Source organism: Trematosphaeria pertusa (assembly GCF_010094035.1).
Source record: "Trematosphaeria pertusa strain CBS 122368 unplaced genomic scaffold BU26scaffold_2, whole genome shotgun sequence".
Classification (NCBI taxonomy): domain Eukaryota; kingdom Fungi; phylum Ascomycota; class Dothideomycetes; order Pleosporales; family Trematosphaeriaceae; genus Trematosphaeria; species Trematosphaeria pertusa.
In genome coordinates, this window is record NW_022987213.1 from 2,719,881 (window position 1) to 2,744,395 (window position 24,515).

A 24,515-nucleotide genomic window follows, 5' to 3' on the forward strand; every position below is an offset into this window, starting at 1 on the left:
TAGGGTGACGAAACTAGTTCAAAGGAGGAGGATTGTTTCACAAGGTATAGCTTACTTGGCTTTATTGAGCACAGAGCTCGTGCTACTGATGATCGGTGCCGTTGCCAAAAGGGAACGTGCTGTGCTACAACCGGGGTGCAATCATGCATAACAGCAAACAAAGTATTCAACACTAGATTGCGTGATATCTAGGTAGCAGGTAAGCGCTCGTCCTTCATAATGCGGGCAGCTTACCTTCAATCGGCAATCACATCGGAGTACAGCAGAGGTTCCGTCCTGCCTTCGTTCTCACATCCAATGTGAGGCGGCGGGTCAGTTCCCTACTAGGCAGACACCAACTAGATTACCTCCCCCATAACAAGCTCAAGCCCTGCAACTTCAGACTATGCTTCGCCCTCTTCGACTCGCAACCTCCTTCCGGGCTACCGAAAATCAAACATCCCATTTGCTCGGTGCTGGAAGGCAACCACAGAGGGTCAGGAAATGCACATTCGAGTGAAGGGGTTGGTGTAAGTGAAAGTGTTGGATTCCAACCTCGCACGTCCACTCTTGGCTCATTTGCTGGCCGAGGACACAATGCAGTCCTTCGAATAAACCCAAAGGCTCAGAATAACCACTATCGCCAACGGAACACAATTCTCCACCTTCCTTCGATCGTCCCCACAAAGCGCTAGCGGCGACTCCAAAATACCGTATACAAGCGGTTACCTAGGTACCTGCAACAGAACATGGCTCCGCCTCTCATGCCAAGTCAACAAGAAGAATACCACCAGGACCGCCGGACGGAGCTCTATGTGAGTCTGATTGTTCTGCTCGTCGTGAACAACGTCGTCGTTCACGGGCGGATTGCGGCACACTATTACGATCGGTATCGACATGAGCGCTTCGGCTTCAACCTCGGCAATTTCCTCCTCGAGGACGTTTTCATGGCACTCTCCGCTATCTTCGTCGATGCCATGATAGGCCATACCCTGGCGTCGGCGAGTTACGGCCTCGGTCTCCACTCCTGGCGCATCAACGCTGAGGATCCAGACTACCCGAGTAACCTCTCCAATACATTCAAGCATGTCTGGATCACCCTGGTGCTGACGGCACCGGCATTCACCTGCGTCAGACTTACGCTGCTCTTCTTCTACCGCCGGCTTTTCCTTGTCAACCAGAGGTGCCTCAAGAGGGCCTGGTGGGCAAACCTCATCTATGTACGTGGATTGCAGCGCACGCTCTGAACATGTCTTAGCTCTTGACCGCGGAAAGCTTGCCCTAGGCTCCTCCAGCGGGTAAAGAGTTAAAACATACTGGAGCGCGTTCCTTCCCCTTTCCATCACTCTAAGACATATGCTAAATGTACCTCCACTTTCCAGGCCGTCGCGTGGTTCTTCGGCGCCAGCGGATTCTACATCTTCCAATGTTGGCCGGCCCAGTGGTTCTACTTGCGATACTACCCCCGATACCATCGTCCAACTCCATACCCGATTTCCGGCCAGTGCAACGCCTCCATCGTGGACAACCTCGCACGCACACTAGTCTTCGGCCTGATTTCAGATGTCGGCATCCTCCTCCTACCCGTTTTCACAATCTCGCGGCTACAAATGACGCTCAGCAAAAAAATCGGCCTGCTCGGAATATTCTCTATCGGGGTGGTAGCTTGCTTGATGGATTTGGCGAGGATCACTGAGCTGTGGGTGGGGACGGACGAGATCATTGATGCTTCTTGTATGTATAGCTTCTGCTGCTTCCGGTCTTGCAGTCTTTTCGCTCACTGACGTCATCGTCGCAGATGGGGCCGCTCAATTCTTCATTCTCTCCGCCGCCACTGCCGTCGCGGCAACTACCTGCGCCTGCCTGCCCGTCATCCTCCCAATCGCATGCAAGGCGCACAAGCGGAGAAGAGAAGGCACGAAGCCGCAACCATCGCCATTATCAGCTCCACCCTCGTTTCCTTCAGGTTCTGAGTCCGCTGCACGGAAGGGTCGCGGATTTACCCGGCTTGACGGAGATTCTAGCGATAGGAATGCTGTTGAACTTGGAGAGGTGGAAACTGGCGGCGGCGACGACCGACCTGAAGAGCCAGTTCGGCAGATGAGATGCGAGGGAGATGAAGTGAGTCGTTGAGCGAGGGATTGACATTCAGTTTCTCGTCGTAGGACCTCGATGTCATACTCACCTCTCCATCTTTCGGGGATGGCGCTAAATTATTGTCGCTTAGGGGGCTTAGACTGTGAGGGGAAGAGACCGTATGCGGAAGCCGTATCTGCGTCCCTCGGCTGGGCGTGCTCCTTGTTGGTCTAGAGTGGTAGTGTGGTTGACAAGAACACGCGGCGATTTGTTCGTTTGCCATATATAAATCCAGCCCACCTAGAGTGGTGACCGCACTTGGCTATTCAGAGAAGTCTTTCCAGTTGTTCCGCAGACCGCCTGCTTCTTCATATCTTACCCGATGTCGTCGTCCTGGCGAAAAATGGGGCTATTGCTCGGCTGGCGTTCATGAACGGCTGGCCGGCACGACCGCCAGACCTCGGAAGGTAGGCTCCACCATGCGGACCTGGGCAGAAGGAAAACAAAGCAACCTTGGAACCCTTACCTGCCGGCTTGCAAGCGCATCCTCTGGAGAAATTTGCGTCTTGCTGAAGAAGAGACGAGGAAAGACGGCCTAACTTCGTTCACCTCCGGGTCGTAAATGAAACTGCCTGATGCGGTAGGTTCGGAGAGGTGTCGAACGCAGATCGAGTTGATATCCTTTCTCTGCACTCTCGTTGGTGGAAGGTTGGGGCCTTGCAAACTGCCTGATCAGGCAGGTTGCGGGAAGTGTCGATCGCAGACAAGTGATATGAGTTTTCAGTGACAAGCGATATGAATTTATGATTGGATGAAGTCCAAGCCTAACACGAACCTTCGGCAACAGCACGCGCGTCTCGAAGAAGGTCAGAAGTCGCCGGGTACTTGCTCCTTACGCGACCGGGTCTCCCAGCGGAACGATCTTTGCGTTGGAGGACAGGGCCGATACGCATCGCGGTGCCTGATATGCTTCAGCAGTGCAGTCAAATAGAGACCCCGATAGAGGAGGCGTCTGCAAACAGGACACCGGGCGCGGAACTCCAAATCTGTAGTGCGCAGTAATCGACGGCTTGGCTCCAAAAAGACACCAAAGTTACCCTTTCGGGCATGTTGCCGGCCTGCGTGACCCAGGCAACTCTTGGCGGTATGTACTTTCCGTCACGGGATATACGAGACGTAAAGAAGTCGACGCGAGACGGAAACTTGGGATGGTAATCTGCCAAAGAGACGCACAAGACATGCAGCGCCTATTGTGGTACTATGGTTGGTGTGGGGAGCGATATGGAGTCGTGATACGAACTTTCGCTTCGTCAACAACCACCGAACGGGTTTCATGCCACACCCAACCATATGCGCGGTCGCACTATCTCAACTTCACCCATTCATTGATTGGCAGGGCGTCGCGCTCCTTCTTCCTCTTTCCTTCCTGCTGCTTAATCCTCTCCTCCAACGGCACCGACAACATCGACGTCATTGTTGCTCCCAGGAGCCTGAAGGCCTCATGGTACGACGCAGATGCATTTGGCATTAGACTACGGGGGCCAGCATAGGACCAGCATAGGACAGAGATAGCCACTATGAGTTGAAGTCAACGACCAGTCTCCCCGCGACCTTTCCAGCTTGCAGCTTCGCGACCGCATCCGGCATCTTCGCTAGCGGAAACACTTCATAGATGGGTTTAAGGAGACCCTGCGGAATATCTGATTAGCGCTGCTATTCTTGCAGACCCCGCAAACTGGCTAACTTACCCTCGCCGCGAACTCGAGCGCCTTCTGCGTATCCAGCAGCGACCCGACTTTCGTCCCGATCATGTGCAGATTCTTGCCTATGAACAGCAGCGGATTTGCTTCCCCGAAGCCGTCCCCTGGCGGAGCTGCAGAAGTCAGTAATGACCCCGGTTTCACGTCTGACTGAATGAATACTCACGTAGTCCGATACACATAACCTTCCCGCCAATTCTGGCCATCATAGGCGCAGTCTTATATGCCGACGCACTCGTAGCCGTGATAAAGATGCCATGCGCTCCCTTTCCATCGCAGATCTTGACCACCTCCGCCGCGACATCCGTCACCTTCGTGAAGTCAACGAAAGCCTCGCAGCCGAGCTTCATACACAGCTCCTTCTTATCGTCTCCGCCGTCGACGCCAACAACGCGCATACCCATCGCTCTCGCCAGCTGCACGCCCATGTGGCCCACGCCGCCACCAGCACCTGGAAACACTGCCCAATCCCCTGGCTTCAACCCAGATTCCTTGATCGAGCTGTAGATAGTGCTGCCGGAGCACATAATCGGGCCCGCGACGAAATCATCAACGCCCTCAGGGATCCTCTGCGTGTACCGCGCCGGAGACAGCACGTACTGCTGGTAACTCCCGGGGAATTGAAGCCCTATCTGGGGACTCTGGGGGCAGTACGTCTCCTTGCCCGACCAGCAGAGCTCGCAGTCAAAACAAGCGTCATACGCAGGCTTAATACCCGCGCGGTCGCCCACCTTCCAGTTCGTCACGTTGGAGCCTACTTTCACGACCACGCCGGCGCCTTCGTGGCCGGGGCTGCGCACGCCGAAGACGGACATCTTGGGGATGGGCAGGTCGTTGAGCATGTAGTGGATGTCGGAGTAGCAGATGCCGGTTGCGTTGAGCTTGATCAGGACGTCATTGGGGCCTTTTGGATCAAAAACATCAGCGTTTCTGGGCGTGAAGGCAATCGTCCGACGATGGAAACTCACCTGGCTCGGGGACTGGTACGTCTTCGACTGCAAGCTTGAAGTCTGGACCCTCGTTCACGACTACACCGGCTTTGCACGTCTTCGGTATCTCTGCGTCTCCGGTCTGCGCCATGTTGGTCAAGCCCGCCATGATGGTCGAGCCAATAACGATGTCAAAAGGCTCGTAAAAAGTTGAGCACCGCAATGAACACCGCAGGACTATATAAGCTTCAAGGAAGCAGCTGAGTTATTAACAAGAGCTGGAGAGGAAACTACGTACTGACGCGCGGAAGATCGGGCCTCCCGTCATCCCAAGCGGGGGCTGACGGGAGGTGAGGGGCACCACTTTGCGGAGAGCATACTGTACCGAAGTATACTAATCTGCTGACTGCGAGCCGAGGGAGTTAAGTCTGTTTTGGAGTAGTTTGCAGGTTTGCGGCTGGGGATGAAACGTGACGGTCGAGTCGCGGCATGCGACTAGGCGGAGAATGGGCAATGTCACACAGATTAGTAAACGCCTTAGTGCCAGCATATACTTCATGAGGACGCGGTGAAAGAGCAGAAGCAAAGTTTCGTTCGAGCAGTCTATCGTGGGGCAGGGATTTCCTATGCCAATCGGGGGGCTGAGAAAGTTAAGAGCAAGTTGGTTGGTCATTGCGTCTATGTGCGTCTATAGTCTATGGGATATCACTTCATATCGATCGCCCTTATTGCGATGCAAACCATACCATTAAGAAAGTCCACCGCTCCCCTATCACTGCCTAGAAGAAACTCGCTCAATCTTCCCCGCCTCAACATCCTTCCCGCTGAACTGCTCAACCTCGCCAACCTTCTCCACAGGTGTCTCCACGCCTATATTCGTCTCATTAAATGCATCCAACTCCTGAGCCTTGAACAAGTTCAAATAAACGGGAAACGAGTAAGCGACTAGGAATCCCGCAAGCGGCACGGCCATCGCAATGCGCGTATTCTTCGCATCAACAACCGCACCGAGCATGGGCGGGAACACCGCACCACCTGACACGGATGCCACCAGAAATGATGCGCCGCGCTTGGTATGGCGACCAAGGCCTCGTAGGGACAAGGTGAAGATAGTCGGGAAGATGCAGGATTCGAAGAAGAGGACCAAGCTGAGCATGGCGATCGCGGTATTGCCGTATGTTCCGATGGCGGCCGAAATGAAAATGACGATGCCGGTCATAAAGGCTAGGAGGATAAGTCGTGGACGGACGTATTTCATCAGCAGAGCGGCGGAGAATCGTCCGACGGCGAAGAGGGCCTGGGCGACGGCGAGCAGGTTCGCACCGTCAGCTGACGACAGAGACGGCTTGACCTCGACGCAGTAGTGAATAAAATATCCAGCGATCGCGACCTGGCTACCGACGTAGCAGAATTGGGCGATTGTGCCCCAGAATAAGGTATACTGGCGACTGAGCGGCTTATCCTGGTACCCGGTGCTGGCCGCAGCTTGCTCGCTTTGTTCGGCCATATCGGCATCCTGGTTATCTATTAGCCTCTGTCGCTGGATTTGAAAGAGGAATACTTACAGTCACTTCTGGAATCGGCGCGAAGAAGAACACGATGGCGAGCAGGAAGACAAAGCAAGCGATACCAAGATAGACCCACTGCACCGATTGTAGACTGTTCTTATCCTCGCCATGAATGCCTTTGAAGATGACGAAGGACGCGAGGACGCTGGTTTGAGTTAGCCGATGGCTAAAGGAGCAAGAGATTCCCTGGTCACTTACGGTGCTACAACGGATCCAATAGCTTGAAAGGCTTGAGCCAAGTTCAATCGAAGTTCAGACCACTTTGGCGGACCGCACGTGGCGATGAAAGGATTGGCAGACGTCTCGAGCGTTGACAGTCCAGAGCCGACCACGAACATTGAACCACAGAAGCCTCCGAATGACCTCTTCATGCCACTAGGCCAGAACAGCAGAGCGCCAATACCGTAGATCGTCAAGCCGGTAATGAAAGTCCAGCGGTATCCGAACTTCCTCACTATCCAGCCGGAGTAGGTAAGAGGACCGATGAAGTATGCTCCAAAGTAGGCACTATGCAATGTTAGCTGTGGTTTATGGTCGAAGGAATGTATTGGAGAAGGCTATGTTTAACTGAAGCGCACTCTCGCACTGCGCTCAGTCAATCCGGACTGATAGTACGTACCCTTGAAGTCCAGCAGCTTGAGCGGCAGATATATGCAACGTCTCTTGAAAATGCTTATTCAGCACATCAAGGAGCCCATACGCAAATCCCCACATGAAGAACAAGATCGTTACTAGCGAGACTGGGATGATAGACTGGCGGGTGGTGATCTCTCCAGCGCCTGTTACAGCGCGGTCATCCACACTTTGTCGTCGTCGAGCGTTTGCCACGGCTTCGGCAGCTGAAGGTCTGCGTCCCATGCTGTCAATGGAAGCCTGCCGTGGCGTGTCTTTTGCGCGGAAATTGAAGTTGATACCCATGATGGAGGGCGAGGCACGGAGAGAATGATGCGCTCAAAGAGTGAGGTCGGAACTCTCCAAGAGCTTTTGGTGAGGTCTTGGTGGAGAGCTGATATTGAGCTCGAGTTGCTGGTGATACTCTTTTAGAGGAAATCAGCAGTGGTTATATAGTCCTTGAATCGAATCTCCGAGCTGTGTTGATACCCATCCAGATGGTGATAGCCCCAAGCAGCCAATGAGATCCACCAGTAGAAGCCGCCCCTTGGCTGCATGCAAGTGCCATGCGGCATTTGACCGCGCCAAGTAGAGCGGTCCGACAACTGCTCCTCAGCGGGCTCTGGAGGCGGAATAAGTGCAGCCTAACCGCCCCTGCTGCTCAACAGTCCAGTGCTAGCAAAGCCTAGCTAGCAATAACTGGCTATCGTCTTTCGCCGCTGCAGAGAGCGGTCCGATTATCTTAGCGTTCGCGGAGAATCTGGACGATGCTGGTGCCTTGGCGCTAACCCCGCAGTGGGTGACAAGCAATGCGATGGCTAGGACGGCGTCCTTGGAGGTCGTATGGACCCGTTCGAGATGTGTGATGAAGTCGCGCGAGCCATACTGAAGTCGCGGGAGTAGTCTCCGCACTACATGTTCTCCAGCTCTTGACCTCGACGAGAAAACCTGACTACGGGCACGACAGCCGAAGCAGACTACCGAAGCGACACGAGATCCAGAGCATGCCTCAGATTCCTGGACGGAGTCTGAACCTAATTGGACATCGAAAGCTGGGCGACCGTGCTGTGCTCTGAACGGTAATCCGCTAGAATGCCGGCGGAATATTCTGGTGCATTAGCGTGTCTTGGACCGGCGAATTGACGCAATTGCTTGCAGAGCGCAGGTTCTAAGGAGGAACCCTGAATTCAGCGAAGTTATGCCGTGACTGACGGTTCGAGCGTCCTTCTAGCGCTTTTCTCGAAGAGCGGTCCCCTTGGCTGTCGAATAGAAATTGGAGAGATGCGGGCGAGCTGTGCTTGGTATACTTGGGATATGTTTTAGAACCTAAGGTTGAGCGTGCACAGACGCCGTGCGGGGAGAATATCGGGAGCCAAATGTCAAGTGCTGCAGCCAGCACGCGCCGGAGGCGATCACTCCACTGTAAACCTCCTTGAACCTCATGGTATCGGACGACAGTCCAAGGTGGATCTCGGCTTCCTTGAATGGGGAAGGTGGCGATAGTCCTGGCATGCCTGTAACTCGGTCATAATCCGTTGGATCATGGCGATATCGGCGTATCGTAGGGTTTCTTGTTTTCCCCGGAAAGCTGGCCACCGACCTTTCCCTTCGAAGAGGCATAATGTGCCGTCACTCCTGTATAGCATCTCGAGTCTCCTCTGTAAATGGAAGTGTATGCGAAGTTCATCTGATATTTCTTGCCAGCTCATCCATATACTCCTCAGCATCCCTCTCTTCAACACCCTCAGCCCCAATCCTCTTCCCAAACTCCCCCACAAACACTTTCCCTACCTCCTCCACACTCTTTCCCCTGAGCCCCTCCTTCTCAAAACTTGTCGTCCGCTTTCCCTCCAGCCCACAAGCTACAATCCTATCAAACCACCACAGATCCGTGCTAACGTTCAACCCCACTCCATGGCTCGTCACATTCCGTCGCATATGCACGCCAATCGCGGCAATCTTGTCGTCAGGTGTAGTCCACACGCCTGTATGCTCTGTGGTCATCGCTTTGATGCCGTACCGTGCGCACGTAGCTATGAGCGACTTTTCCAGCACGCAGACATAATCTCGCGGCGTGAGTCTATGCGTGCGCAAGTCGATGATAGGATATGCGACGAGTTGGCCCGGCCCATGGAACGTAGTCTGCCCGCCACGCATGGCTTCTACGAAGGCGGCGCGCCCATTGGCGCGGAGGTAGTCTTGCTGCTCTGCGGATACCGTTCCAATTTCTCTGCGCCCGCAGGTGTACACGGGATTGAATTCGGCGGTTATGATATGCGGCGGCGGAGCTGGGAGGTTGGATGGCGGTTTCGACGCGAGGAAGCGCGAGACGAGGGATTCTTGAAGGTGTGCAGCGGCGGCATAGGGGATGATAGAGGGGAAGTGGAGGTGGATGAGGGGCCGCATTGGGCGTGCTTGAAGGTTCTATCTGTACATCTTGCTTGTGATGGTTCTGAGGAGCTTTATGGGAGCGTTTCCGGTAGCTTCAGGCCAGATCGTCATATGGACCGTGCGTATCGATAAGTCGAAAAATTCAGGACGCGTCAAGGTGATCTCCAAATCCCGCGTCGTCTGCGAATCGTTTTCAGCAATTGATACGTCAGTTCTCTCTTCAGCAACTATGGCTAAGAAGCGAACTGCCGACGGCAAGGAGAAGCCTCAACAAGCAACAGCAACGGCCCGGAAACCGCCAAAACGCCCTCGAGATGCTCTCGACAGTTCGAACCAGGCCCCACCAGGCGGCCAACATCCAGCCACGTCAAGCAAAGCTTCAGAGACCCAGAATACGGAGGAGAGTGCACCAAATCGAAAGAAGAAGCAGAAGCGCGACACGACCGCTAAAGACGTCCCAAAAGCTCCGCAACCCCAACCCTCGAAGCCGCAACACCAGCCAGCGCGCAAGCAGAAACAGAAGCAGCCCCGCCTACCGGACAGTACGCTTCTCCCCTCCTTCTCGAACCGCCTGCCCGCCCACTAACTTCCTCCCAGACGCATCGATCTCCAAACGCCCGATCCACCACCCCGCCCCTCCCACACCATTCTCCTCCGCCTCCTCCCCCAAAACACTCTACATAACGACATCTTCGCCCTTCATCCCGACTGTAAAACGCATCCGACGCATACTGCAGGAAATCGCTCGTCGGGAAGCTCAATCCCTGTCCTCCCACCCTTCCAAGCCCGCCAACCGCCAGCCTCGCAAACCCCTACGAGCGAACGGCCGCTTGCAACCCGCCGACGTCGAGAAGGAAATCGTGGAAGCAAGTTATGAGCGGAGGGCGAGGGGCGTGGGAAGTGAAGAGGTGTTTGTGAAGGCGACGGGGAGGGCGATTGAGAGAGCACTGCAGGTTGGCGTGCATTTTCAGGGCGAGAATGACTGTAGGGTGAGGGTGGAGATGGGGAGTGTGCAGGCGATTGATGATATCGAGGTTAGAAGAGGGAAAGGAGGGGAGGAGGCGGAGAATGGAGAGGATGAGGGAAAAGGCGGAAAAGGGAAGAAGTGGAAGGATGAGGATATTCCAGAGACTCGGATTCGGACGCTGAGTTCGATTACCGTGGCTATTGGGCCAAAGTGATGGAGCAAGACCTTTGTGTGGAAGATCAATTGTTGCTGAGATACCCAAGTCACTTAAAGTAGCAATGGAAGTATGCCATTGCAGGTGGTAGATGGCAGATGCAAAAGCACCCTTGTGAAGAGATCAATATGTATCATTGAAGTGAAAAGCCTCGCTACCACTGGTCCCATCATACCACACATCCCATAAACGAGCGTCCAAACAAAGGAAAAGAGTAGTTGCCAAGCTGCAAAGAACGTAAGAGATGTCCCCGCATGTCCGCCGCATCCAAAACCGAACTAAGAAAAAGGAACCATCACAAGGCCGGGACCTAGAAAAAGAGGCCGACTGAAACAGGAATCAAGCGGATGAAACGCCATACTGCCAGAACGCCAGATGAACCGTTCGCAAGAAGAGAACCCTGCCGAGGCCCGAGCTGCAACGAAAAGTCGATCCATGTACAAAGCTGTTGCTTTTGACACCCAGAGAGAATGATGGGTGCTCAAGACGAGACCAAGGGAATAGTGACCAAGGAAAGGTTGTGAATGTATGTATAATGCGTAGGATGTGTCCTTCGTGTGTGCCGAACCATGTGTGCGGTCTTGATAGGCTGTGCTGGAGCTCGTCCCGTATTGTGGCGAGACCAGAGCCGCAGACGTCGTACAACATCGCCTCTCGAGTCCAAGACATACGTCGAAGATCGTCAAGATATGTGCGGGGAATGCCTGTAGACATTGAGGCAGGGTCGCGCCGTCACACCTCGAGCTAATGTCCCTAGAATCGCAACGCCGCCGATCCTGAAGAAGTTGCGCCTTGTCCAATCGCATGTGTTGCACCACATGTGCAGCGCCTCGTCTTGTCTTTCCACAGATGACCTCCCCAGAAGCGGCGGCGTCGCGCTGTGCAGTAGTAGAAGCGTATCCACTACCCACAAGTTCACCGCTCCACTCTAGGATAGTTGTTCAGCCAAGCCATGACAGCGACGCCTATTGCAACAACGGTTATGATGGATACCGCAGGAGCGCCATGTAGTGCTAGATCGTTCCGGTTTGGCCGCGTTGCTAGCGCATGCGATGTTTTGGCGGAGTCTCCCGCATCCTCGCTCTCGACGGGCCGCCCATTCTGAACACCCGCCCTACGTAACAGGGCGCCTGCGCCGTCTTCCACGTCTTTCTCATTGATGATTGTAATTTCACCTTCCTCAGCCTCCTCTTCATCTTCAGACCGCTCCACCTTGACTGAACCTGCTTCTCTCGCAAGTTCGCTATCGCTTCGACTTCGGCGCTTGGCCTCTTTGCTAGCCTTCTTCGCGTGGTCCTGTCGGATATTCTCAATCATTTCGGCTAGGCTCTTGCGATCAGCTTCCGCAGTCTCGGCACGTTCCCGATACCTCTCCATCTGCAGCTTCATCTCGTTCATCTCTGTCATCATCGATTCGAGTCTTTGCTGCAGGCGGGTGGTGGCGACGTCCGCCATGGTGGGTGAGGCGGAACCATTCGCCGTAGTGATCTCGTTCTGTTCCGGTTCGGGGACGAGTTCAGGTTTGTGGATGTCCCCATTAGCCGCTGTCGGTTCTGGTGCCTCTCGCTCGCGCTCAAGGCGGTTCGCACGTTCCTCTGCATCCTCTCTAGCGCGGCGTTCCTCGTTCAACAAAGCCTCTAGGTCGAGAAGACGTTTGCTCTGTGACTCGATTTCGTTCTTTGCGCTTTGCAATGCCTCAGTCAGGTTTGACATCTGAGCGTCAGACCGCACGGGTGAGCCGTTGCTCTTGGGCTGCACAGTATCCGACCTCTTGAGAGACGAATGCGCGTCGGGCTTCTCAGGTAATGGCTGCTGGGGCGGTGGTGCCGGCGGGTCAGAAAATCTCGCCTTCAAGTGCATGTCCTTGATGGGCGAGAACTTCACTGGGTTGACAGGCGACGCTTTTGTCGGCTCTTTCTTCGGGTCCGCGGAGAGGATGGCGCTGATGCAATGATGCGCCTGCTGGAGATCCTGAGATTGTTGTCTTGCAGCCTTGATCTCAGTCTAGAGTATGATTAGCATTGGGTTAAAGCTGCCTGTATTTCCACTCACGTTAAGCCTCTTGACAACTTGCTCCATGGTAATGGGCTGTAGCCAGAAATTAGGGTGCCTTGGTTGCTGCATGCCAGTCATGTTCTGACCCATGGCTCCTCCAGGACCTTGAAGCCGTTGACCGTTCATCGAACCCTGGCTCGGCGTGCGGCCGCGCATGTTTGCCAATTGCTGCTGGCCGCCGAGGTTTGACATTTGGGCCCCTTCCAGCTCGCCGAAGTTAAGGTCCATCATGTTATTGCCCGCATTGGAGTAGATGCCGGCGTGCTCGACGCGTGCGGCAACCTTGTGGTGCACAATCGTTTTCTGGTCCTCGCTAACGATATCGATACCAAGCTCTAGCATATCTTGCTCGCGCAGCTCATGGGGGTCCGAATCGCGATTCTCTTGAGACAGCCGTTGGCCGTTGACAAAGGTACCGTTCGACGACTTGACATCGCGAATCCATATCTTTCCATTCCGATCGGCCCATATTTCTGCGTGCTGTCTTGAGAGCACCTTTGAGTCGAAGTAACCGTTCAGCGGCGTGGGTATAGTCTTGTTGTTCGTCTGCCGGCCGATGCGGAGAACATCAGGGAAGAAGGGCACGGTGATGGTCTTTCGCTCGAAGGTGCCATTCATGGGTATGAGGTGTAATATTGCCTGGGCCTCTTGTGTTTGCGGCCGCGGGGCGCCATTCTGCTGCGACTGCGCCGCTCCATTCATCTGCGAAGGGACCATTGGGGAGGGCGAGTGTAGGGCGGTCATGGCGGAGGCTGCAGAGGGGCCTGAGCCTGCGGATGCGATGGACTGCGGTCGGGCGGTGGATATGCCGGAGACGGGCTCTGTTTTCGACGCGGGCCATAGCCCTCTTGGCGCCTTTTTCCGCGCTGCCCACGTCGACCCTTCACCTGCTGGCGCGGGGCCCACACCGTTTGCCTGTGAGGAAACGGTGGATATTGTGGAGGTGGCCGACGCCTGCGAAGAAAGGGACGAGGACGAGTTGGAGCGTTGGGCGCTTTTGCGGGGCATGAACATCCTGAAGTCGTCGGTGCTCATTGGGGGCGCGCCGTTCGGGACGCCGTTAGAGCCGCTCCATCTGTTCTGGAAATTCGGGGGAGGCGCGACGGCAGTCATTGGCAACGAGTGCGCAGCGCGGCTTCCTGGGGACGCTCGTGGGCGGGAGTGCTGAGGTCTTCCGACGCTTTTCTCTCACGCACCCCGTGTTCTTCGCTCCTAGCGCTGCGGCGGCGTGACGACCCCGGATTCTGGACAACAGCGGCAACAACACTGGGCCCGTCGCTCAGGCACTCATTAGCCACGGGACGGTCTAACGAGCGGGCTGCGGCGGCAGGGCGAGGGGTGCGAGTCGCGCGGAGGCAGACTGTCGTGTGCTTTTCGTGAGAGCCCGTGCGACGTCACGGCCTGGCAGGCGGAGGCGACAGCTGGAAATGACAGCAGTGCGGACCGAGAGTCGGGAGGAGATGGCGACAGGGGCCGCTTGCGGGCTGCTCGATGGACGGCGTGGACGGTGGGGAGGGTTCTGTCTGGTCTTCGAGGGAGCGGAGGAGGTCCAGGGCTTGTCCACTTCTCCACTGCTGCACGGCGCTGACTGGCGAGGCTAACGTGATGTGTGCTCGACAAAACGACCTCGACGCCACGACAGATACATAGGTATCGGCGCAGGGCACTAACCTATCAATATTTAACGGCAAGAGATATGCGGGAATGCTTTCCGCTCGCCACATTCCAGTGATAGGTGAGACGCCGTGGTAGTCACGTGATGCGCCGGTTAATCCCCGGGCCGCGAAGAGCTTCGCGGGTGGGACCATCCGAAGGCCGTCATCCGTCTTTTGCCAAACGCCGCGAGCTTCTAGGATTTTCTGCGCTCTAAAACAGGCGAATTCATCACCATGCCTGTGCCTGTGGGTTCTATGCCTGGCGGCCAGCATGGCCCCTCGACTCTTGACAAGCGTGAGCTGCTGCGTTCTCCATGCTGCTGGCTGGTCGCTAACATTATGCAGTGAAGATGGGCGGGATGATGGGTGGATGTAGGCCGCCCATGGATCGCAGATATATCTCGAAGGTGTACTGACGCATGCGATAGCTGTCGGCCTAATCATTGGTTTCATATTCGGTATGCTCTGCCTCGGCGCATACTGGGAGCTTGTCTGATGAAGCTAGGATTCACCAACATCATCCGTTACGGCCCCGGGCCTAACGGCATGCTGCGTACACTAGGACAGTACATGCTGGGCTCAGCAGCGACGTTCGGGTACGCCTCAATCTCGCCTTAAGATATCCAATAGCTGATCGCTCCTTCAACACAGCTTCTTCATGGCCATTGGCACCACAATCCGAACCGAAAGCTCCCTGATAGCTACCGAAGCTTTTGCGAAAGCTTACAGACGGCCGATGATTCTCCCACGACAGTACCAATACCCACGAGCGTCGCGTGAGGAGAAGAACTAGACCGCACGTTGGAAAAAACCGCCAAGCCCTGCGACACCAGCGACTGTACAATATCATCAGCATTTTCGGGCCTATCTGTAGATATGGGGGAATTGGGTTGCCCCAGCGACAATAGCAGAGGAATACTCTCGCTAGGCAGCTCTTGTAACATCATAGGAAGGACGAGGATTCGCCCTCCAACCCAAAACTGAAGCATTCACTACGTTGAGCCGCTCATGTCGCCTCTCCGTTCCTTTCACTGCACTTCATGTCCCGAGCGTGCGCAGCTCAATCGTATTGTCTCCGTTCTTCCCTTTTCACACAATACGAATCACTCTTTATGACGTTTCTGTGTCAACACTTTCTACACACGAACATGTCGCTCCATAACTCCTACTTCGCAAACCATTAACATCGACTCCTTGCATACCCTCGTATATTCCCTCCCCCACCACCTGGTTTCCCTCCCATTCGTACTACATTTCCGATCGAGCCCACTTCCCGCCGCCGACAATTAGCGGGCTATATCACAGCAGACGTAACTACGACAGACACCTGTCAGACCAATTCTACGTTCCAGCAAGCTCCTCCACCGCAAAAATGGAGCGAAACACCCCGGAGCCACGCAACATTGTGCCGCCAGGCACATTCCGCACGCAAGACACGAAGGGAAGGTATAAGACACAGAAGGCGATGGACTGGGCTTCGAGCACTCTTCCGACGAGTGGCGCCTGGCGCACGACTCAGAAAAGCAGCCAGCAGACGAAAACCGCTCATGCTAGAGCGGACAACAAGCGCAAGCGCGAAATCGATGACCACGGTGAAGTTCAAGCAAAACATCAGAAACTCGATGTCCCATCCGGACAGCTATCACGTGCCAATAAGGGCCGTTCCCAAGAGACGGAGGGCGCGGTTTCGCACCCTGGCATACAGATCACGATGGACAGTGGGAAGAAAGAGACCTCATCCAGCAATCTGCCGGGCAGCCAACTACCACAAGGCAAGGAGACGAAAGTCGGTCCCGCTGCAGCGAAGCTAGACCGTCTCGTCGGAAACCCCGATACCAATATTCAGAACGGACATAGCACCCCAAGCACCAGCCTATCCGGTTACAACTTCGACCTAGAGTCTGACCTGGACCTTGATGATATTTTTCCTCCCATGTCCAAACGCAAGACCAGACCCGCCACTATCCCGTCATCCTCCGCCCCACCCCACGAAACTCTTGAGTACCTCCTCACCAACCTGACGGAGATGGCCAAGTTCCTTGAAGCTCATGACGCCGACCGCAATCCTCCCCTCTCGCCTCAGCGTCTCGCTAAGACGATTCGCCGTTGGGAAGGCGAGCTCTGGTCCGCCATCCACAACATCGAAGCAGCAGAAGATCAGCGCATCATCGATATCAAGGAAGCCCTGGATCGTGACGAGAAGCGCGAGGCAGCGCACAACGCCGAGCTAGAGAAGCGAGAAGAGCTTTGGGCGACGCTGATGTCGAAGGAATCCCACGAATTGGAGAGTAAACTACGAGAGAAGGACGAGGAGTGGACGGGTAAAGTGGACGACATGACGCAGGCCACCGTCGACGAGGTGAGGAAGATGAGGGAAAGGTGGGAGAAAGAGACAGCGAAGCAAAAGGAGGCATACGAGAGTGAGATAGCAAAGCTGAAGAAAGAGCTAGAGCAGAAGACGTCTGAGAGGGACGAAGACAAGGCGACACCCGAGGGCATGATGAAGATGAACCATGAAGACACCGTCTACAAGATCAAGGAGGGTCACAAGCACGAGATCGAGAACATCAACCGAGAGCGCGAGGCAGAGCGCAAGGTGTTCAAGGACAAGGTCGACCGTCTCGCTGATGAAAATGCGAAGCTGCGCGAAACAGCTGCGGCGTACGTATCCGTCTCCCTTCACCCTCTCCTTTGCACCCACTAACATGTCTTTCTTTACAGCTCAGAGCCCGAGAGAAAAGAGAAGCAGGATATTGCAGAGCTGAAGCGCACCTACGAAGCCCAGATTGAGTTTCTCAAGAACAAAGCCGAGAGACTCGCCGATACGAATGCCGAGCTGAGGAAGGAGAATCGGTTGCGGAAGGTAGCACCGCCTAAGGTGCAGGAGAAGCCGCCCAAGCCCAAACGCAGTCGGGATGACAGGGACGAGGGAGCGTCTGAGCGGTATGAGACTAGGTCGTCGAAGCGGGCACGGGCCGAGACCGTGGTTGACTCAGAGGAGGGAGGCAACCATGGTCGCAGCCTTAGCTAGGCATAAGGGTGCGTTGGAGGAGGTCATCTGCAGGCAGATGAGATGAGATTGACAAGAGGCATATTTTTGCGGTTTAGGATGGCGTCCTGGTCAGAGTATCCTGTATAGCTCTGCCTACAGAGCTTCAGCACCTTGGGCACGCAGAGGCTAGTATATATCATAAGTCGGGGGGCCTCATAGATAGGTTCTACCTCACGAAGGATTTGAGCATCAGCTTCCCACCCCTCTCCCCCAATCCTGACAACCGCTAACCCACCACGCTCCCTCCCTCCTCAGCAACGTCCACACATTAACGCCCTTCTGCCTTTCCACGCCATTGAACTCCACCACAAACGGCGTCCACACAAACGCCATATCGCCGCACACCCGCGCCTCCACATCATATACTTTCTCATTCACATCCACCTCCGCCGGTATCTTCTCAATCACGCCCTTCAACCCCTCCACAAACTCCGGCCAAGTAACCTGGCGCAGCGGCTCGTTCGCCGCCGAATGCGTCATCCCGCCGCCCGGGAGGAGCGTGCTGGCGAGTTGTGTCCAGTTACGTGCGCGCATGTAGGCGAAGAAGGTGTTGATTGGGGCCATGAGGTCCGAAGTTATAGTAGAGGATATGGTCGGCGTAGCTCCGTCAGGCCTCCACTGCGTGTCCGCTATCCCCGCGATCTTCCACTCCCTCTCCTCGTCCTCCTCCGGTCCCGTCTTCAACAGCCCAAACAGATTGACGCCCCTGCTGACCGCCGCCCCGTCGACGACGTGCTCGTACCCCAGCCACACGGCCGCAATGTTCTCATAGACCCAGACTTCTGGGCCGGGCGCGCAGGGCTTTTCGGCGCTGGAAGATGCGCCGCTTGAGAAGAGGGTGGCGAGCTGGGCTTCGACGCGGGTTAGGGCGTCGCTGAGGCGGGATTGGAGGAGTGCGTCTGGGTGGGAGAGCGCGGCGAAGGAGGAGGGGAGGATGTAGGCGTGGGATGCTTGGAGGGAGGGGGAGTTGTTCGCGCCGATGGTGGAGAGGAAGGAGGTTACTGTTTTGAGGACGGCGGATTTTTCTGGGTCCATTGTTCGTGTCACTAATGCTCTTGTTTTCGAATTGGGCAGCCGATTACTACGTGATTGGTACTGTATGGCCCCTTGCAGTATATGGAGGAGTCGGCGTGGGGAGAAGGGCCAGAGAAGGCGACGTATCGTTTCTGCTATAACGGCTGAGCATAGGAACAACTGACTAGTATATATCCATATCCACTTTTAGCTTGTTGGGCCTGCGTCGTAGGTACGATTTGCAGTTCCGGTACCGTACCAATGGGGGTAGAAGAATCGAAATATGGATGCAGGATTCCTAATCATCTAAGCACTAACGAAGTTCTGTGATCTCGAACAGGGTATCGCGCCAGTGCGGCTCGCAAGACGGAGTGTAGTTTAATTCCGCAGTTTGGCAAATAGGATATTTAGGTAATGTATTGATTGGAGGAAGGGATGGTTTAGTCGCCGTACATAAACTGGTGGCTTGAATGCAGCGATCCTGTTGACCAGCAACACAGATGTCGACACCCTGAGGACACCCTCACTCTATATCGCTTCGCAGAACACAACCGAAGATGCTCAGTCCATGACGCGACGTCAAACTCTACCGCTCTATTTGCGGTCCAGCTGCACGGTGTGTCGCTCGGAATGTGGAAAAGACATGCTGACGGCATCTAGAGCTCTATCCGCCAACCATTTACGCCCCGTAAAAACCCCCTTAAAGGGTCCCAGCCTGGGATCTACTATTCCTACACAGAATACAGGTATATGTACAGTCTAAGTGCACGCTCCAATCCCCATATCTTACAATTCCTCCTCTTTAACCACATCCTCGCACCTCCCACAAAGCTCCCTCTCCTTCTCTCTCTGAAACCTCCAACACCTCGGACACTTTTCCAAATGCGGTCTATGCACCACCACAGTCCCGCCAAACGCGAAGTCTTCATCGATCTCGAACTCCTCCCGCTCCCACCAGTCCTTCGTCACCTCTTTATACTGCGTTGTATCCTCCATCTCTGCCGCCTCCATATCTGGATGAGGACCGTAGTATACTTCCTTGAACCCGCTCACGACGAACAAGCTGGCGAATTCGTTCTCGCGATCTTCGGGCTGGACCATATCCAGGGATCCGAAGTAGTTGGTTTCGTGGCGGAAGACGGTGACGGCGCATTCGAGTGAAGAGCCCATTTTCTTGGCGGCGCGCAGGCGCTCTTGCGCGGCTTTGATGGCGGTGCCGATGGTGTCGACGTTGTATTGGGCCATGTCTAGCTGGCCGGCCGTCTTCTTATCTGCGAGCGGGAGTGGAGACCAAGCGGCTCGGGCTGGGTGCACACTGCCTTCCTTCAACGCTTCTGGGACATGGTCCCAGACTTCTTCCACCAGGAGTGGGCATATGGGCGCCAGCATCTGCAGCAGTTCATAGAAGATGAGACCCAGCATGTTCTGCAGATGCTGGCACTCTGCCTTGTGTCCCGTGTAGATGCGGTCTTTGAGCGTCTCGAAGTAGAAGGCTGACAGGTCGATGGAGATGTATTTGTTGATCATGTTCACGCCCTTGAAGAACTCATACTTGGTGTAGTAACCGTGTACTTCTTGGCTCATTTGCGTGAGACGGTGTAGGGCGAGTTTGTCGGCGAGGAGTTTTAGGGAGGAGCGATCGGCAGAGAGCTCGGCGCGTACATTGTTGAACGAATCGAAGACTGGGGGGCACGAAGGGAGGGATAAGACGCCCAGGAGCCATTTGAAGGTAACCCGATATTTATGCAGCGCTTGGTTAACCGACATCAGGACCGGCTGACCAATAGTAACATCGCGAAGGTAGTCACTGCTAGCGACCCAGAGGCGCAGGGCATCGGATCCCATAGCATCGTAGGTGGGAGCTGTGTCTTTCGGCTGCTCCTGTTTAGCACCTTTCTGCTTCTTCCGCTTGATGGGGGGAAGCAGCTCGCCAGACGTGATCTGGGAGGGTGAGATAACATTCCCAAGACTCTTGCTCATCTTTCGACCCTCCGCATCGAGTGTGAAGCCGTGGGTGATGAGGGTCTTGTAGGGCGCTTTGACCTCGTCAGTCTCGAAGGACTGAGTAGCGACGTGAGTAAGGAGGGATGACTGGAACCATCCGCGGTGTTGGTCTGTCCCTTCTAGGTAGACGTCAGCGACGGGCTGATCTTCCTTTCCAGGAAGCAAAGTCCAGCTTGTCCCGCTGTCAAACCACACATCCATTGTGTCCTTGCCGCGGATGTAGGAGCCGGAGAGACGCTTTGGTACCCAAGCGGGATCATCTTGGGCATCTGTCCACCAGGCATTACTTCCCCGCTCCTTGATCACTTCGATGATGTGCTGGATAGTTTCAGAATCCATAATAGCCTCGTGGTTGCCTTCGTCGGTAACCCTATACAAAGCAGGGATGGGCACACCCCAAGCGCGTTGACGAGAGATGCACCATTGGCTACGGCCTTGGATGAAGCTCTCTAGACGATGCCGACCGGACTCCGGCATGAAGTTGACAGGTGCGATTGCCTTCATCGCGCCCTCTTTGATGCCATCCACATTGGCGAACCATTGTTCTGTCGCCCTCACGATGACAGGCTGCTTCGTTCTCCAGTCAATAGGGTACTTGTGGCGGTAGTGCTGTTTTCCTCGAAGCATATCTTGCTTCTCGAGATAATTTAGGATGGCGATACTGCCGGTCTTCTTCACATCTGATACCGGGAGGCCTTCCAGAAGTTCGGATCGCTCAGGGAAGGCATCCTTCGTAAACGCGCCCGCGTCGTCGATAGGCGCAAATGCTTGAAAGCCCAGAGCGCAACATACGTGGTAGTCGTCCATTCCGTGTCCCGGCGCAAGATGAACAAGGCCGGTTCCAGAAGAGTCCGTGACAAAGTCTGCGTGGATGACAGACTGCAAGCCATTTGCTTTCTGAAAAGGATTCTCATATTGCAGATTACCAGCCAGATCTGCTCCGCGCAGTCCCGACAGGACAATAGTGAGCTCGCGCTCGAGCACCTTCTGGTATTCCGCGAGCCGGGAGGCAGCCACAAGAGTCATCTCACCACCCTTCTCCGAATCTCGCACCACACAGTATTCCATATCCTTATGTACGGCGACGGCCTTGTTGGCGGGCAATGTCCACGGCGTGGTAGTCCAGATGACAATGTTCAGCGGTCCCGAAACCTTCGACAGAGCACCGTTCCGCAGCTCCTCCGAGACCTCGACCGGAAATCTCACGAAAGCCGCCAACGACCTATGATTCTCATCGTACTCGAGCTCGGCTTCCGCAAGCGCAGTCCGAGAAGAAGGCGACCAATACACCGGCTTGTTCTGGCGATAAATCAAGCCCTTCTCAAACATCTTCTTGAACACCTCCAACTGCCGAATCTCAAACTCCTTCTCCATAGTCTTATACGCACTATTCCAGTCTCCCATAACCGCCCACTCTTTGAACCCCCTCTTCTGCTCCTCAACCGTTCGCGCCGCCAATTCCCGCGCAGCCTCCCGCACGCTCACAGGATCCGTATCCGCATGGTCCTTTTTCTGCGCCTGCAGGGCCTTGATCTCAATGGGCAGGCCATGGCAGTCCCACCCCGGGATGTAGCTCACTTTCCTGCCCTGCCCGACTTGGAACCGACAGATGATGTCCTTGGTGATCTTGTTCAGTGCATGGCCAATGTGCAGCGGTCCGTTCGCGTACGGCGGTCCGTCATGCAGGGTAAAAGTCTCGGGCGGCTTCCCGTCGGCGTCGGCCTTGGAGCGCGAGTTCTGCTGCCATGCGTAGAGCTCATCGGTGCATCGGCGGAGGTATTCGGCGGTCGACGCCGGCGACGGGCGCGGTGGGAAGCTGGATTTGGGTAGTCGGAGCGTGGATGACCATGATGCGCGTAGGAGTCGCGTCGGGGCTACCATAGTAGCATCGTGGGCGGATTGGACGCCGGGAACGTCGGTGGTTGGAGACATTTTTCTCGAGCTCCGAGACGCCTCGGTTAGACTTGCCTGGATGGGTGGTGGCTTGGCAATGGGCGGAACAGTCAACGCTGGGTTGAAACCTCAGTTCCGGAGTTCGTGTAGGAACAAGATGGAGCGGAGTCGTTGCTGATGATGAATGCACAAGTGTCAGGGACAGTGGCTGTGCACGGCTTTCTTTCTTCCAAGTATGACTCTTCCAAGCGGTCGATAGCTGCTAGCAAACGGCTGTGAAGTACCTAGGTACGAAGATTGTCGTATTTTTTGAGTCACCGAACTAGGTGGCCGGTGCACCAACATCGATGACTCAAAAGATACGACAATCTTCGCAGACTGTGATTGGGGGCTCCAAGTGAAATGTGGAAGATTGCTTCTATCTGAAATGCTAACAAGCCGTTGTGAGCCGCCCATAACCACGACCAAACTTCGACCAAGGTATCGTGAAGTAAGATAAGGCACGCCCCAAACTCCGTCTATGCAATGCAAATGAAATCGCTAGTACACCGTGAGGGCGCTCACAGCACCGTTCTTCAATACCTCAAACACCATGCCCGGAAATCCAAACAGCTCCACGTTGCCAACATTGCTGTCCCCCTCAATTATGCCGGACCCCGCATTCGCGAACTTGCTCTTCCTTCCCGAGCCGTCTTCCCACCCGCCGAGGAGTTCGCAGCTGCTGCCAGGACTATCGCCCCAACCCCTATTCAGGGCCATGCCACGTTGCTGCAGACGCTCTTCCTCTTCGTTTTCGTAATAGGACTTGAAGACTTCCTTTAGTCGGCCGGAAATATCCGCAAAACGCATTTCTGAGTTAAGGGGGTCTCTGAAGTGTTCGGAGGGGACGTGCTCTAGCGACCACCTGCTTCGTCGATGGCGGTTGAACTGATACGACCCAGGAATGTTGCCGTGGAATATCACTTTCGTAGCGGCAAGGTGATTTAGCGGTTGAGCGCTGAGCTCACCACCCTCATGAAGCTCGGCCTCTTTCCTCTCAGCAGTTGGCGAAGACGGGGATATTTGAGTCGGCTGTGAGATGAGAATGTCGAATCCATGATGGTAATAGTTGTAAAAGTGCTCCGCAGCAGCAACCTCGCGCTCTTGAGCTTCTAGCGCCGCCTCATCATCATCTTCCCAATCGTCCTCATTGTCTGTGCCAATGACGGAGTTGTTATCAGAATCAGTCTCATCGGGCGTCAACCCGAGAGGCGAGTGGTCAGAAACGTCGCTCGCTCTCCGGTCTTTGTGGATGGATAGACGGTGGTCGTGCTTTCTATAAATGGAGTCTGGCGCGCCGAGTTCCATGATGAGGTCTTGAGGTGTGGTTTCGCTGAGGATAATCCAGAATGGCGGACTTGACCGTCTGACGAGCTCTATCCTTCCTTCGCCATGTATTCGTACCATTTCTATCTCATCTGGCCCTCCCTCCTTGCCTTTCCCCGCCAGGGACGCTGCCCTAGGGTTCGGTGGAGTCGCTGTGAAGAGCGTCCCGCGCGCTTTCTGCCAGGATTCGCCATTAAATACCGCCATAGACGTCGCGGGACCAGTTGCGGAAGAGGAGAGCAGAGAGATGAAATCCTTCTTCGGCGAGTACGCGGAGTGCTGAACTGGGAAATTGAAGGCTACGCCCGGATACGATAGGTTGTACACGCCCTTAGCGTTCGGGTCATCCTGGTTGTTCGGGGGAATGTACTCGCCGCCGTAGGTTGGCCCAAGGAGCTTGTCATAGATGTGCCTAAATTTGGGTCCTGATGGCCCCGATGATATGCCTCCGATGCCCTCTGCTGGCTTGAAGACCTCCACATCCTTATACACCAGCTTTGCCTTCAAAAAGTCCAAAACCTCTATCAGTCTTAATCGTTGGTCTGGTCCATCGAACTGTAGCCGCAGGCCATTGTCTGGAAGTACGACGTGTATTGGGGACGCGATCGGGCGGGAGTCGTCATGATAGAGCTGAAACCTGGGAAATGCCCGCACCTCTGCTTTTATAGCGGTCAAGGCTTCGTGCAATGAGCACCCGAGCGTCAAGAAGCCGACGCTCCTTCCGGGAACGAGCTGCATGGAGCCGTCCTCCATGGCGAAAGGAGAGGCCTTAGACTCCACCGGAATCTGGACGCCTATACCGTTCTGCGATCCGTAGCGTGGGAGTTGCTAGTAGCTCGAGGGTCTCCTCGTCAAGGCGTTGAATGCGATATCCTTCAAAGTGTTGCGCTCGGGTCGGAGGCTTCGTAGCTGGAATCGCTGCCTAGAATGATTATGGGAAGCCTGTGGTGCGGGGCGTGCGTGCTTTGTCCACGAGATCAA

General features: G+C 55.2%; 12 protein-coding genes across 12 annotated transcripts; 4 read left to right on the forward strand and 8 right to left on the reverse strand.

Annotated features, from left to right (window-relative positions):
• Positions 1-728: 728 nt before the first annotated feature.
• BU26DRAFT_559644 (uncharacterized protein) lies at positions 729-2,112 on the forward strand (the record flags this gene model as incomplete). The annotated part of the gene is made up of 3 exons (XM_033832723.1): positions 729-1,199; positions 1,362-1,713; positions 1,778-2,112. The coding sequence occupies 3 exons, from the start codon at positions 729-731 to the stop codon at positions 2,110-2,112; spliced, it is 1,158 nt and encodes a 385-aa protein (XP_033690014.1).
• Positions 2,113-3,630: 1,518 nt separating this feature from the next.
• Positions 3,631-4,895, reverse strand: BU26DRAFT_417506 (GroES-like protein; the record flags this gene model as incomplete). Its single annotated transcript, XM_033823204.1, has 4 exons — positions 3,631-3,744; positions 3,804-3,928; positions 3,982-4,719; positions 4,784-4,895. The coding sequence occupies 4 exons, from the start codon at positions 4,893-4,895 to the stop codon at positions 3,631-3,633; spliced, it is 1,089 nt and encodes a 362-aa protein (XP_033690015.1).
• Positions 4,896-5,516: 621 nt separating this feature from the next.
• On the reverse strand, positions 5,517-7,170 carry BU26DRAFT_416772 (putative L-fucose-proton symporter; the record flags this gene model as incomplete). Its single annotated transcript, XM_033823173.1, has 4 exons — positions 5,517-6,260; positions 6,310-6,457; positions 6,511-6,819; positions 6,932-7,170. 4 exons carry the CDS (start codon positions 7,168-7,170, stop codon positions 5,517-5,519), a joined length of 1,440 nt encoding a protein of 479 aa, XP_033690016.1.
• A 1,437-nt stretch (positions 7,171-8,607) lies between these two features.
• BU26DRAFT_527891 (lipoyltransferase) lies at positions 8,608-9,330 on the reverse strand (the record flags this gene model as incomplete). Its single annotated transcript, XM_033830811.1, has 2 exons — positions 8,608-8,611; positions 8,642-9,330. The coding sequence occupies 2 exons, from the start codon at positions 9,328-9,330 to the stop codon at positions 8,608-8,610; spliced, it is 693 nt and encodes a 230-aa protein (XP_033690017.1).
• A 162-nt stretch (positions 9,331-9,492) lies between these two features.
• Positions 9,493-10,594, forward strand: BU26DRAFT_475627 (uncharacterized protein). The gene is made up of 2 exons (XM_033825541.1): positions 9,493-9,857; positions 9,913-10,594. Exons 1-2 carry the CDS (start codon positions 9,545-9,547, stop codon positions 10,494-10,496), a joined length of 897 nt encoding a protein of 298 aa, XP_033690018.1. The 5' UTR covers positions 9,493-9,544; the 3' UTR covers positions 10,497-10,594.
• On the reverse strand, positions 10,565-11,479 carry BU26DRAFT_149636 (uncharacterized protein). Its single transcript, XM_033819954.1, has one exon. The coding sequence runs from the start codon at positions 11,300-11,302 to the stop codon at positions 10,775-10,777; it is 528 nt and encodes a 175-aa protein (XP_033690019.1). The 5' UTR covers positions 11,303-11,479; the 3' UTR covers positions 10,565-10,774.
• On the reverse strand, positions 11,412-13,664 carry BU26DRAFT_527893 (uncharacterized protein; the record flags this gene model as incomplete). Its single annotated transcript, XM_033830812.1, has 2 exons — positions 11,412-12,500; positions 12,549-13,664. The coding sequence occupies 2 exons, from the start codon at positions 13,662-13,664 to the stop codon at positions 11,412-11,414; spliced, it is 2,205 nt and encodes a 734-aa protein (XP_033690020.1).
• Positions 13,665-14,440: 776 nt separating this feature from the next.
• On the forward strand, positions 14,441-14,999 carry BU26DRAFT_500661 (uncharacterized protein; the record flags this gene model as incomplete). The annotated part of the gene is made up of 5 exons (XM_033826510.1): positions 14,441-14,501; positions 14,552-14,578; positions 14,635-14,664; positions 14,712-14,802; positions 14,858-14,999. 5 exons carry the CDS (start codon positions 14,441-14,443, stop codon positions 14,997-14,999), a joined length of 351 nt encoding a protein of 116 aa, XP_033690021.1.
• A 290-nt stretch (positions 15,000-15,289) lies between these two features.
• Positions 15,290-17,342, forward strand: BU26DRAFT_149647 (uncharacterized protein). Its single transcript, XM_033819955.1, has 2 exons — positions 15,290-16,867; positions 16,928-17,342. The coding sequence occupies exons 1-2, from the start codon at positions 15,579-15,581 to the stop codon at positions 17,235-17,237; spliced, it is 1,599 nt and encodes a 532-aa protein (XP_033690022.1). The 5' UTR covers positions 15,290-15,578; the 3' UTR covers positions 17,238-17,342.
• Positions 17,343-17,447: 105 nt separating this feature from the next.
• Positions 17,448-18,539, reverse strand: BU26DRAFT_600611 (uncharacterized protein; the record flags this gene model as incomplete). The annotated part of the gene is made up of 1 exon (XM_033835182.1): positions 17,448-18,539. Exon 1 carries the CDS (start codon positions 18,291-18,293, stop codon positions 17,448-17,450), a length of 846 nt encoding a protein of 281 aa, XP_033690023.1. The 5' UTR covers positions 18,294-18,539.
• Positions 18,540-18,701: 162 nt separating this feature from the next.
• On the reverse strand, positions 18,702-22,433 carry BU26DRAFT_514833 (isoleucyl-tRNA synthetase-like protein). The gene has a single exon (XM_033827924.1). It carries the CDS (start codon positions 22,206-22,208, stop codon positions 19,059-19,061), a length of 3,150 nt encoding a protein of 1,049 aa, XP_033690024.1. The 5' UTR covers positions 22,209-22,433; the 3' UTR covers positions 18,702-19,058.
• Positions 22,434-22,560: 127 nt separating this feature from the next.
• BU26DRAFT_448196 (uncharacterized protein) lies at positions 22,561-24,287 on the reverse strand (the record flags this gene model as incomplete). Its single annotated transcript, XM_033824675.1, has 2 exons — positions 22,561-23,443; positions 23,567-24,287. The coding sequence occupies 2 exons, from the start codon at positions 24,285-24,287 to the stop codon at positions 22,710-22,712; spliced, it is 1,455 nt and encodes a 484-aa protein (XP_033690025.1). The 3' UTR covers positions 22,561-22,709.
• Positions 24,288-24,515: the final 228 nt, after the last annotated feature.